The following is a 13,481-nucleotide window of genomic DNA, read 5'->3' as shown; positions in this document are numbered from 1 at the left end:
TTGCGGTGAAGTTGGTACGGGCATTTAAACGATTGGGGTTTAATCCCGCCGTGAAACGGTGGAAGCAGATGAGGATTGTTTGATACAGACCTGTAATTGGAAAGCCGATAATGTTGTCGACGATTCAATGAGAAACAGAACGGAGTAGGAATAATTATCCTGTTCGTAATATTAGCATTCTGCGTGACGGATGTGACGACTGGTTTTTGCTACACGCTGTTCAGAATTAATAAAGATGATTGAGAGTGTACAGATCGCATCGTAAACCATAACGTGATCGTTCTTTAACTATTATCAACTTTACAGTATAATGATCGTAAAAAGTATCTCTGACTGGCTCCAATATTCAAATTGTTCGACTAAAAGCGGACGAAAATTAAAGACATTGGATCCGGCGAGGCTGGAATAGGATGAGAGTCAAGAGTAGCGAAATTGCGTTCGAAGAAAAATGTGAAAACGTGAATAGGGAACAGCGCGATTGTTAAAGTCGAGCGGGGTCTTGTGGAAAATTTATCCGCGATCCGCAAGACAACGGACAGAAGGCGGATACGCGGGGCGAGCTTAGGAGTTTCTCGATAGGAGCGTATACTCGGCAGATTGCTTACTAAAACTTTCAACGTACCCCCGGAACGAAATCCTCTGTTTTCGGGGAAATGATCCCGACTACGAGAATACAATAACGAAATAAAGCCTTGTCCGTGGAGCGTGTTGCATCTCCGCAGCTGAGCCACGGTTTCCCTATGCGCCTTTCGTTCCCTCTATCCACCCACTGGGTAGAGATACACGCACGCGGCGAGCACCAGTACCAGCGCTAGCGATGGGCTCAAGACCGACCGGCTCGTATCGAGTCTGTATCGTAAGTTTGGAAACGGCACGACTTTTATTCCGAACAAAATATCCTTGAGAGTGTCGACAAGTCGCGAGACAACCTGACTCAACAGTGGCGTACAATCTCGTATAATATATAATAATGTATACTCGTGTAATATATATATATCGTGTATAGAGTATGTATAAATTACGTACTATTGCACGAATACCTTAACAATTTTCTATTGCGAATACAATTTTAGTTGTTTCGAAAATGGAGATACAAGTTCAAAACGATTCAGACAGCTTTGAGTCCATCGCTATCCAGCGCCGACACGCTCCGCACAGTAGTAGTTCTAGACACGGTGTGTACGTACCGATACACTTCCCATGTCTTTTCGTCCGAGCGTGTTCGCGTATCCACGCCACGGTTTTCAGATTCGCGGACCATTGTTCCGCGTGCACACAAGGGAATACACGCCGCGTCCCAGCGAACCCTTCTCCGCGCTTCCTTTCGTCTCGCGCTCTCTCGCAAAAGCCCCGCATGTTATCGACGAATTAAAAGCTCGCAACCTTTCGCGACTCTAGACGCATTATCGCGACAGAATCGACCGCGGGGACGCGATGGCGGCCCGCCAGCAGCCGTCTAGCGAGATTAAATTTGTGAAATATTTAAAGGCCACGCGAGAGGCGAACTTAGAACCGCTAATACCATGGCCCGTGCCCCTCATTGCACCCTAGAGACACCATCACCGTTTTCTTCGACTATTCTTTCTTGTGAACTCCGTGTACCTCAAAGGCTAACTGTGTCGGAGCAATATCAACGTTTCGAGCATTCGTAAGTCGGCAAATACAGGACTGCCACTTGTCGAGTTATTAAACTACTGTATGATACAGTGAATACCTCGTGTAACGAGATTACGCAAGCAAACAATTTCTAAAAATAACTGCGTGTTGGGATACGACACTCGAAGTGTAAAAGAAAATCTACGCGAGACATTCGTCTTTGTACGTTTCTCCGTCTGATCTTTCGCTTCACGCAATCCGCTGAACTGCAGACGATTCATCAGATGGTTATCCAAAGGTTCATCTAAAAGTGTGACTCACCATATCGGGATCCAAGGCCACGTCTCTTTTGCCGCGTTCGGTGAAGCTGCGTTTTGAGGATAAAACCAGGTATAGGTGAGCACAGGGATATTGCAGCGAGGCCATTGTCTGCGCAGCAAGAGTCAGACAGAGTAGAAATGAAGAACAGGGAAGACAGCGAACCGTTGTCGCCTGGAAAAAGAGTAGAGATTTGTTTTAATTTAAACTAATCCAGCTACATTATTACGAAAGTCGTGCATAATATTTAAATTTACTCATGGTAATCGATGTTCATCGGAAATCGTCTGAAAATTTGTTTAATAATTTTAACAAAAATTATCTTATTTAATTTAATGCAAACCTTTTGGTTTAATTTTATTTCGAAAACCTGGAGCACCGTTGTTACTCTTCAAATGCATGCAGCCGTGTAATGTGTATGTGGCAGGTACACACCATGCATGCAGAAATGGCAGAGTGAAGTGGGATGGGCGAAGGATTTGTACCAGTGAGCTGTATCGGACACGTACAAAACATGATATGAAACGGTATAAAAATTTGTCTCGCTATAATTTATATGCAAACTATCGCGCCACCTTTACCATGTAATATTTTCCAAGCACTCGTATATTGAAATATTAATAATCGAATGGTTAGATAGAATATAACGAAATCGCAACCCTATAAAAATGGCGCGGTTATGTAGCAGATAATTCGATCTATATATTTCGTGTTTCTTTCACGATAAACTTCGTCTTACGAAGTAATCTTCGTCACGAGAAACTTCTAACCTTTTTTATAATCACTTCGACTTTTAGGACAAATTTAAGATAATTGTTACATTTTATTATTAAAACATTAAACAAGTTAATACATACCAACAAACAGAGATAACAGTTTTCATTAATCTATGAAGCGGAAGTCCCGCTCAAAAGCTACTACTCTAGTCGGACTGCAATATAAGAAATCGTCATTACGCATTTCCGGCTACAAAAATATGATTACGACATGGTCGAAAGAATAAATTATTCGAATTACATTATCGAATATTCGTTGAGGTTATGATAGCTTGTAATTAACCGGTTGACATCAAAGAACACGATCGCATCTGTAACTTTTCTTGACTTTGACTGTCGCGCAACCTCGAATTCTTCCCCCCAGAGAGAAATATTGCAGGACGTGCTCAGAATTCGTCTTTGCCATTTTCAAGCTTACCAAATAGACCCTGCAGCTTCCCGGATAGTTGTCCTATTTACCACCGTATTCGTATTCGAAATTTACGACCTGATTTCCACTGGTTGGATGAAAATTTCCAGATCCGAAATCCTTCGAACTACTTAACAAACGCTTTGAAGATCAAGTCATTATCGAATCGATATTGTGAACTACGATTGAAATCGATACTATCGATTCGACCCTAACCACATAATATATTTCAAATACATTAATAATTGCGTAATGATAACAATGTGTACATTAGTTTTAAGAAAATGTTGGAATGTACATAATTACTAATAAATAAGGGCTTACAAGTGCTTGGAATGTTATTAAAACAATAAAATTGAGAATTAGTAGTACATTATAGGGATAGAATAAAATCGATGATTCCAAAATTCGATTAAAGAAACAATATCGAAAAGAGATTGGGCGCCCTAATTCAAATACTCTTGGTAAACATGATATCAGCAAAATACTCAGGAGAGTTAAATTTAACGCTTAAGTTACCCTAGGCGGCTCGAATGATACGCAAGGATAATAAAGTCTTAATAACTAGCGTCGCACGGTCGCGACGCTCCCATTTGCACCATCTACACCGCTCAGCGAACCATCCCCTAAATGGCGCGGGTTCACAACCCGAATATATAAGCAAGAATATTAAGTGGAAATTGAGGCTTACATTGCGTTATGCGTACATGTATAATCCGACTGGTTACCGTACCAGGATAATTGGTGACATCTGTTCAGAAAACTGGAGAGCTCCGTTACGCCGGCGACTAATGATTTTAATGAGCCACACTTTTGCAATAACATTCTAATTTCCCCTTACGAAAGGGCTTGTAAATTTCATACATTTATTCTTTTCTCGAATCTACGAAATACAAGTAACATCGTATATTATGAATGACGTGAAAAGAAGTTTTTAATTGGTTTCAGGAAATGATAACAAATGTTCGCATAAACGTACAAGCTGCTATTCGGCAAAACGATTACTTCTAGCTCGATGCGCGATGACTATGGGGGACAATTTATTGTCAGTCGTTAACTCGTAACGACTCGTGCGTGAAATATGCAAATGCTAGTCCAACGTGTAATACATCCTGCACTTATGTTTATTCATAGAGTTCTCACTGGTCCGTAGTTTAAGAAGGGGAGACAGTAAATTACAGATGTTCCTAGAATGATCCGATCCCCTGCATCTGGTCCCACAAAGGAGCATTTCGAATTACGTTCTATCGCTTGGAAAAAAAATGAAGGCTCTCTTATATACAAAAATAAAATTCATTTTATTCAGACTTGTGGTATAGTTAAATGGAAACTTACACACCGTGTAAAGGAACATATTATAAGGTTTTAATTAATTCTAAATTAATCCTGCTACGTTCAATGTCCACTGTAAGCACTTTTACTTCCACGCGTTGACCTATCGAGACTGTACTATTTTTCATCCATTTTATTGGTATAAGTCCATCTCTACCCACTCCTATATCTACGAACGCCCCAAAATGCGTGACGTTTCGTATTGCGCCTGTTAGCAACGCTCCAGTTTCTAGATCCTTAATACTGAACATGCTTTTCCGAAATAGAGGAGTTCGGGTCTTCAATCGTATATCCTCATCCTTTTTCATCGACAGACCTTTGACTATCACCTCCACAGTCGTTTCGTTTGTACCGAACCTTTCAGCTAAAATAGTATACCCTTCTTCGGCATGCGACTTTATTTTCTCGATAAATTCCGTGGTTCCGAGATTCTCTATATTACAACGACAATACGCCAAAAATTTCTCAGCTATTTTATACGATTCAGGATGAATCCAAGTTTGATCTAATAAATTATATTTATGCTTTGACTTTTTAACAGTTTTACACTTCTCCGAATTATCAGACATCGAAGTTTCCGGTAATATTCTAATAAATCCAGCACATTGTTCGAATACTTTACTTCCAATTCCCTTCACATCCATCAACTGTTGCCTATTCTTAAATGGACCAAATTCAATTCTCCATTCTATGATGTTATTAGCCCTAGATACATTCAAACCTGCAACCCTTTTCAAAAGACATTGAGATGCAGTATTCACATCCACACCTACGAAACTGACCGCCTCTGAAACCACCTATAACCGTTTTTAGTAGATTTTACTCATTGTATCAGTCTCATTGTTCTATCAAACTTAATGTTACAGAGTTTCATACTTACCTCATTTAATGCTGTTGACATTTGCTTCTCTGGAAGATCGTGCTGATACATTCCTACACCCAAATGTTTAGGTTCCACTTTCACCAATTCAGCAAGAGGATCTTGCAAGCGCCTTGCTATGGAAACAGCAGAAATCAGATTAGTATCAAGATGTGGGAATTCGGATTTTGCTTCTGAACTACAACTATATATTGATGCCCCTGCTTCATCTACTATCGTATATGAAACATCCAATGAACCGAATGCTCCAGACTTGATCAACTTATTTATAAACATTTCGGTCTCTCTACAAGCCGTAGCATTTCCTAATGCTAAGATTGTAGATTTATGTTTATTTACTAAATTTACCAAAACTTTCGCAGATTCCTCCACTTTGTTATGTGGATAAATTACACCAGTTTCAAGAACATCTCCCTGTTCAGAAATCACTGCCAATTTACAACCGTGCAAAAATCCTGGATCTATGCCAAGAATAATCTTCCCTTTTACAGGTGAAGTGAGAAGCAACTGCTTAACATTAGTTACAAAAACCTCAATCGATGCTGTTTCTGCTTTTTGCTTCATCTCACTTCTCGCTCTGCGCACTACCAAGGGCTTAATAAATTTTGTATAAGTATAATCAATACTACCATTCAATAATTCAGAGTGTAATTTAGATACATTCATAGCTGCCCTGTACTGTCTATAACAATGCGATTTGAAACCCCTTTCAAAGAAGTCAGGTAAAGTAATTTTTACAGTGAGAATCTTCTGTGCTTCTCCTCTATTGATTGCTAATATCTGGTGAGGTTTAATATACTTGGTACTTGAATTAAAATTATAATACATTTCGTACTTCCTGTGTACATCCTTCTCTTTAGTATCTGAAGACTTATTACTGGTTTTACATTCTGTGGTCTGTATATGTATAATAGATCCATTCTGCAGCTCTTTAACTTTATCAAATACTGTTTTATCTTTATTTATTACATCCGCTATAATATGTTTGATTCCATCCAAAATCTGTTGCTCTGTCTTTAAACCATCCTTACTAGAATCAATAATAGAAGATAACGGAGGCAATACCTGACCTTGTAATACAAGATTACTCAATGGTTCTAAGCCAATTTCTCTTGCTCTTTCTGCCAAGGTTCGCTTGGATGTTGGCTTAAAAAGAGAATATATGTGTTCCAAGTCATCCAAATGTTTGGCAGATACAACAGCGGCATGTACATTAGGTGTCCATTGTCCTAACTTATCAATACTTTTTAATATAGTATGAGCACGTTGTTTAATTGCTTTAGCACGATCAAGATTTTCTTTTACTGCTCTTAATTCATCAGGCTCCATACCACCAGTCAAGTTTCTCCTATATCTTGCAATAAATGGGATTGTATTATCATCATTGAAAAGTTTCACAACATTTTCTGCTACGTGCTTAGTGATATTGTTCTTTTCGCTAACATAATCTACATCTGTCCATTCCTTACATTCTACAGTATTAAACCGATCAATATCTCCTAACGCTTGTTTAACATTCTCTTTATTGACACTCTGTGTTGTCTTTTTTTCACTTTTAATCTGTGCCTTCTTCTTTGAAGCTTTCGACTCTTTTGTATCATCTATTGTCGCAGACTTTGATATTAATTTTTTACTTTCAAATTCTTTTGCTATACGCCTCTTCTTTGCAGGTGACGAAAGTGTACTACCTTTTCTCTTATTACTCTTTCCAGCTGAATTATCACTTTTAACTGATGTCTTCTTCTTTTTCGCAGCCCCTTTGGAAGTCGTCTTCTCGGGAATATAATAATCGTCGTCACTTGAAACATCTTTAGCTTCAATTTCAGAATCGCTGGACAAAACTATTGGTTCTATTTTCGCCGTTTGTCGTACACTTCTTTTCATTATACAATTTCAAGTAAACGATAAACAATCAAAACTTGTTAGCGTTACGAAGTATGTTGTAAAATGTAAGGCTAATTAATTACATGTACAAAATGTGTTTGTACATTTTCTTTATACGCTTTCCTTTTTATACATATTTATTAGTTATAAACAAATGTAAAAGAATATGCACGTTTTGTAATGCTATACGATAAATAGATACAGAATAATCAAACAAGTTTCCTAACCAAATCTGACCGCGACCTTTGTAAACACGCCTTCACAATTTTCGACAATTTTCCTGTTACAGTCGTGTAAAGTTTTTCATGTTTTTTTAAGATTATAAATAAGATTATAAATAAAATTATACGAGATTAATGAAAAATTTTTCAGATGTAAATTTTAAACCTCTTATTAATTTAGTATTTCATTTCTACAGATACTTCTGTACAAAGTACATCTTTGGACATAACCACCGATAGTCACTGAATGAAATTCGTATTTATGATATTACATAGTTATTTCTTTCCGAGACATTGTTTTTATTGATAACGCCTGTCACAAAATGATCTGTATTTTGTGATGTACAAAATTTATAGAAATTAACGAGCATGATAACAATTTGCAATGATACTTGAGTGAAATCACTTATTTTGATATTGTACATATTTCTACTTAATTTGAACATAAAAACGAGTAGATAATGGCAGAAAAATTTCGATCGCTGATGAGAGCCTTGAGTAGTGAGATAAATAAACACCAAGTGCTTAATAATGCGTCTGTGAAAATTAGTAATGTCACTGACAAGGCGCAGAAGGGATTAAACAATGTACAAACTGCTGTTGCTGCAAAGTACAATGTTTTAGCAAAGGTAGTACACTTTCTCTATGTGACAATTAAACAAAATTTCATATGAAAGATTTGAAAAATTGTTTATTTCAGCAAGTCAGCAATGATATAACTGTAATTCAAAATTTAAACAGTGCAATGTTGGAGCCAACTCCATTGCCGAAGAGAGTTGTAAAATGGATGCAATGGTATCAACAGTTAACAGGTTTGGATACAGTCGAAATAGCCAAGCAGCAGGTAATTTCTGCCCAAGACAAGTTGTTCAGTTGTCAGGATGAAAGAAGACGCTTAAATCGTGAAGCCACGCTGATAAATGAAAAGCTGAAGGATGTATATTCTGAGCTTATCCAAACCAAGAGAGATGACCCAAAGTATGTACAACTGACAATAGTAGAAAATAAAAATCTTCAGGATCAAGCAAGAATTACATCTCAACTTAATTTATTGGAGAGAGAGGAAAAAGATCACTTCACGTTATTGGCAACAGCTATCAAGGAATATCATGATAGTCAAACGATGAATGCTCAGAAATACAAATATTTATCAATTCTTGCATCTGCCATATTAGCAGTTATATCATTGGCTGGTTCAATGGTATATAACAATAAGAGAATAGTAAATGTGAGGAGTGCTATATCTGAAGCACAACAGAAAAACGAAAGTATGATTGAAAGTAGTTTTCAATTGTTACAAAACGACTTAAATACAAGATTCTCTGAGGTCCTTAAAAAGTTAAATAATAACAGTCAACCGGAAATAACTGTAGTTAATAAAGATTCAAAAGATGTTAAGAAAGCAGAATTCCACAAAGCTTATATTGTGATAGGACTGTGTGCTCTTGGCATGTATATAGTTAGTAGATTGACTGGTTAAAAGTTTTGCTCTATAATATACAGTAACAAGTAATTAATGAATTACCACTACATTTTATTTGAAATGATTTCTTCTTGGTAACAGCATTTATTTATTTGTAAATGTTTTGTATAAATAAATGTATTATATTATACATATAATTATACAGTGAAACAGAAAATATATTAATACGTGCATATAACTAAAAATAGTTGTACAAAGAATTTGTTGTTATATAATTTAGCTGATTCAGTGCATTTAATTCTTGATATTTTGTACAAGGAGCAGAGAGTATCATTTATTCAGAAAAATATGCATATATGTTATATATATATATATATTCAACTTAATTAGAGAAATACATGATGCTCCTGTAAGAACATTTATTTAACTAATTTCATTTTTAAGAAATGAGTTCGTGAAAAATAAAATGAAACTCTTATATTAAACAGTAAGCAATTTAAATCTCAAACGTTTCTAAAACATTTTATGCATTCCAAGATTTCCACTCCATACCATCAGGTAGTTTTACTTCAACTTTACCTCTGCTCACTTCTGCCCAACTTGTGCTTAACACTGTACCACCAGACTCTTGCTATTTTTGGTAAGAGTATTATAATAATAAAATCAATATTAAATAAATAATCTAGAGTTTTTACAGTAACAAAAATTAAATGAACAATTCTTATATAATTTGAGCAAATACTTCCTCAGAGAAATACTTACAAAGGATTTATTCATTGCACGCCTAACTTCGTCAGAACTACTGCCATATATCTGTTGAAATAGAGCATAAAGAGCAGCTTCTCCCACTGGCTTTTCTTCGGCTTCCTGTTTCTCAATCTCTTTCTCCACTTTATTCCAATCCCGTTGTTTCTTCACTGTGCCTACATTTTTCTCCGGATTCCCAGCTTGTAAAATTTCTGCAAAAAGTTTGACGATTCATAATCATTATCGTGACAAAGGATCTGATATTCCTATTTACCTCTAGGTATAGGCTGTACTGCCTTTTGTGCAACGGGACTTCCTTCCAGGCTAGTCCACGTGATTCCATCTCTTTTCTTCAACTTGATTTCTATTTTGGATGGGTCAACTTTGTGTGAACATTGATCCGGTACTATTGGATGAGCCAAGTCTAACTCTAAGCTGTAATCGTTCCCTGATGGTAACAGTGCAGACACACTCAACTGAAAAAAAAACAAAGTATGAGCTAATGTCAATAAAAAAAAAGTCACTTCTACGTCAATGTAATCGATAGAAATACGAATTGTACCGATCGACAATGAACGTATACATTTCACGCGTATTTACCGTGTTTTCCTCGTAGATAACTTTAACATTTTTCGCGTTCTTCGCAAGAATCGGAACTATTACATGATTCTCCGTTTGATACCAATCATACCTTATCTTTGGAACTGGCATCTGTAAAATATCGGAATTTTTATCTGTCATTATGCTGATGTAAATATATTTGTATCCCTTCCGTTCTATTCAACCGCGATTCTCACTTCATTATTATTCACTACGGTTGGAGTTTTCTCGTTACCCATTAGATCGACTCTTTTGTAATTATCGAGCATAAATCATTGGGAGATTTGAGACAAATCGCGTATATCTGACTTCTCGAAAGTTCATACGGATAGATACAGATTGATGCAGCCCAGGAGTGTAACAAGTGATGTTGATGTTTTCTGACCGATGAAATTCCTCGTTCCTTAATCCTTACAGAAATTAAGTTTCTTTCGTGGGTACGCGTACGATCAGTTTCTTGGTGCAAATGGTAAAAGCATAAATAAAATTAAACTAAAAATGGTATAACAAAGCGTTTGGTTGTATTTCGAAGTAAGTTTAGTCGCTGTTAGAAACGCAACCGAAGTGTTCCAACTTCCGAGATCGAGCGAACGTGAACGAGTCAATTTCCGGTGGCGCTTAAATATTTTCAAGAGCGTTTCCAAATTTTTGAATGAACAAACGTAATGTTTCGAATGAGGGAAAAGTGAACAGTAACCTCAATAAAAAATGAAACGACCGTTCGAAGCGATTATCGAAGATGTCATTGTAGAACCGTCCAAGGTGCAGCCGATCATTGGTATCGAACATATGTACATTAAAAAACTGCTTCGTTACTTAATCTGCGTTCAATTTTCAAATAATATTCTTTTCGATATGAGTCGCGCGAATATATACTTTATGCACTCGCAATTGTTACTTTCCGTAAATTAACGACTAAAGTATGAGCGAATAAAACATTTTATAGGTTAGACAAGTTGTATCTTTCATACAGCACGTTCTGTTGATAAATGTGTACGATTACTTTACAGTTAACTTCCAAAATGGAGAGCTCAAGGATGAGGAGGCAAAGAAGATGTCGTGCGGTTTATTTTATGACCAGAAGAAGCAAAACACTATGCTGGCTCTGTCGAACGGACAGATTGTTTATAGAGGTTATAAACCAGATACTAGCCAAGACCTGATGCGTACTATGCTTGTGCTTCATAACAGAAGAACAGGAAAAGTCAGGCTGGTTCAGGTGGAACGGTGGCAAGTAGCACCGGTTTTAGACAAACCATCGTTGGAAGACAATAAAGGACCCGAGGAACATAAGGTTGCTACATTGAATAAACAGTTTGGTTCGAAGAAAGTGAAAAGGAGGACGGAACAATTTGAAAGGCTGAGAGTAAATGTAGAGTCTGTTAGGGAGGAACTCGAACAAACTGTATCTAGTAAGACTTTGCTTTCACAAATATAGATAAATTGTGCAAGGGTTAACCTTGGTACTTGAAAACAGTGGATAAAATAGATGAAAATTAAAATTTGTTTTTGTTACAGATGTTGAAATCGATAGGATGGAATTGTCAACAGAAGTACCAGATAGCGAATATATCACGAATACAACTTTACCAGGATGCAATAGAGATGCTCTCTCTCCAAGCGATGTATATAATATATACGATATTATTCCAGAAAATAAACTGGAAACTTTATATAATAAAGTTACAGAAATTTTAAATGATAATTCCATTAGTATAGAAACGTGCGTTTGCTTTAAAAAAATATTATGTTTCTGAATTTTCTAGAAGCAATTGTAATACATAAGTTATACTTTTATGTTCTTTTAGGAATTCAAAGTTCATTACTCAAACATTAAGGCACTTAAAGTCAGATCCAGATAACGTGACAAAGGTTGCACTGTTACTTTATATTCATGCAGTTTCAGTATGGTTAAACATGCCGATCAAAGATGCCAAGAAACGCGGTATAGAAGTTTGTGCAGCTTCTGATGATGTTAACTTGCACATAATAAATACATACAGTGTTCAAAGTAATCATGGACGGTATGTATGAAAAGAGTATAAAACTGAAAGCTGACTTGCAATTGTTAATCGCGCAACAGTTTAGCTGTTTAAGCGAAATGAGCAAAAAACTAAAGTTGTACATGCGTAGTGTGTGGTACATTATAAAAAAGTCTTATAGTAAAGGATACCAGTGTAGGCCACTCAAGGCCACCTTCTCTTTTTACGCTCTTACGACCAGAACCGGTGTGTTAGTGTTCCGTGTAAACACATATACGTATTTTAGATATATATGTGGCCTTGAGAGACATATATTGTTGCGGTGTATTCTATAGTTGAACAATTCTGTAATAATTATTCTATGATTTTGTAGGATGAGACCGAACAGTGTTAAAGACAAAGGAGTCATTCATTGTATGATTCTAGCTTTAGTTATTTGCAATTTTACATTGGATTTGGAGTTGTTCGCTACTATATTCACTCATCGTATCGGCCTGAAAAAGTTGACCGATCTCGCAAGATTAATCGGTGCTGTACCCCAAAAGGGGGATAAAAAAGTTGTCACGCTGAAAGTTCCATTGCCAGGACCGATGTCTGTTCTAAAAAAAGGAAGAAAGAAACTATAAGACGGGTACAAATTTCGTTACAACATCGTTTTAAAAATACATTTAGGAAATGAAACGTCTTTTGTGACATAAAAGATTCATTTATATAAATTGAAGCCAGACATATGTCTGAACGAATAAATACTGTTTTCATAATTTGTGAATTTCCTCCGCATTCGTACACGCTTAGCACAAGTACCATTATATTAATAAAATTTCCACCTTATAGTTCCTACATACTTCTCCAAAATCTTGTAATTACAAAAATACAAATTTCAATCCTAACGTTCAAAATGGATCGCTGGAATCTAAAGAAAGGATGTAAGCAAGAAGCCTCTAACCATGGAAATCGTGTTGAAGGAAGTTAACCAAATCAAAGAAGAAACGAAAAAGGAAGGAAGAAAAAGATATAAAAAGATAATTATATTCGGATAATGTGTCGTCACTTTGAAGGAAGAGAACACAGAAGACGGGACTTAAATTAATGACTAATCTTTCTCAAGCAATCTGATCTTTTTAATAAATAGTAATAGCGAATTGAAAAAAAATTGGGCTGCAAGGGGTTAAGCGATTTTACCACGATCCTGGAGCATCTAGTGTGCGTTAACGGAGGGTAAGGTCGAAGAAACTGGCACGTTGGCCGGCCCTGAGCGACTCCCCGCAATGTGGGTCGTCGGCTAACTGTTCCACGTACCGTTCCGTCGACTC

The 13,481-nt window shown here is 36.6% G+C and overlaps 4 protein-coding genes across 6 annotated transcripts; 2 read left to right on the top strand and 2 right to left on the bottom strand.

Annotated features, from left to right (window-relative positions):
- Nucleotides 1-4,058: 4,058 nt before the first annotated feature.
- Nucleotides 4,059-7,197, bottom strand: LOC143425324 (S1 RNA-binding domain-containing protein 1). Of its 2 annotated transcripts, XM_076898038.1 has the most exons (3): nt 5,312-7,197; nt 4,435-5,228; nt 4,059-4,349 (listed from the first exon to the last, which is right to left on the bottom strand). In XM_076898038.1, the coding sequence occupies exons 1-2, from the start codon at nt 7,193-7,195 to the stop codon at nt 4,455-4,457; spliced, it is 2,658 nt and encodes an 885-aa protein (XP_076754153.1). In that variant the 5' UTR covers nt 7,196-7,197; the 3' UTR covers nt 4,059-4,349; nt 4,435-4,454. The 2 variants fall into 2 exon arrangements, with proteins under 2 accessions (XP_076754153.1, XP_076754154.1); XM_076898039.1 differs by lacking the exon at nt 4,059-4,349 and having other exon boundaries at nt 4,374-5,228.
- A 504-nt stretch (nt 7,198-7,701) lies between these two features.
- Nucleotides 7,702-9,073, top strand: LOC143425177 (mitochondrial potassium channel). The gene is made up of 2 exons (XM_076897745.1): nt 7,702-8,045; nt 8,117-9,073. The coding sequence occupies exons 1-2, from the start codon at nt 7,878-7,880 to the stop codon at nt 8,894-8,896; spliced, it is 948 nt and encodes a 315-aa protein (XP_076753860.1). The 5' UTR covers nt 7,702-7,877; the 3' UTR covers nt 8,897-9,073.
- A 170-nt stretch (nt 9,074-9,243) lies between these two features.
- Sgt1 (suppressor of G2 allele of skp1) lies at nt 9,244-10,545 on the bottom strand. The gene is made up of 5 exons (XM_076897746.1): nt 10,384-10,545; nt 10,187-10,297; nt 9,861-10,062; nt 9,602-9,798; nt 9,244-9,470 (listed from the first exon to the last, which is right to left on the bottom strand). Exons 1-5 carry the CDS (start codon nt 10,453-10,455, stop codon nt 9,363-9,365), a joined length of 690 nt encoding a protein of 229 aa, XP_076753861.1. The 5' UTR covers nt 10,456-10,545; the 3' UTR covers nt 9,244-9,362.
- A 246-nt stretch (nt 10,546-10,791) lies between these two features.
- LOC143425032 (uncharacterized) lies at nt 10,792-13,110 on the top strand. Of its 2 annotated transcripts, XM_076897476.1 has the most exons (6): nt 10,792-10,964; nt 11,197-11,598; nt 11,705-11,909; nt 11,995-12,210; nt 12,542-12,799; nt 13,003-13,110. In XM_076897476.1, exons 1-5 carry the CDS (start codon nt 10,895-10,897, stop codon nt 12,792-12,794), a joined length of 1,146 nt encoding a protein of 381 aa, XP_076753591.1. In that variant the 5' UTR covers nt 10,792-10,894; the 3' UTR covers nt 12,795-12,799; nt 13,003-13,110. The 2 variants fall into 2 exon arrangements, with proteins under 2 accessions (XP_076753591.1, XP_076753590.1); XM_076897475.1 differs by lacking the exon at nt 13,003-13,110 and having other exon boundaries at nt 12,542-12,929.
- Nucleotides 13,111-13,481: the final 371 nt, after the last annotated feature.

This window comes from Xylocopa sonorina, chromosome 7 (assembly GCF_050948175.1).
Source record: "Xylocopa sonorina isolate GNS202 chromosome 7, iyXylSono1_principal, whole genome shotgun sequence".
NCBI classification, from domain to species: domain Eukaryota; kingdom Metazoa; phylum Arthropoda; class Insecta; order Hymenoptera; family Apidae; genus Xylocopa; species Xylocopa sonorina.
The sequence above is the reverse complement of the archived record's forward strand: the minus strand, read 5'-3'. Positions and strand labels throughout refer to the sequence as shown.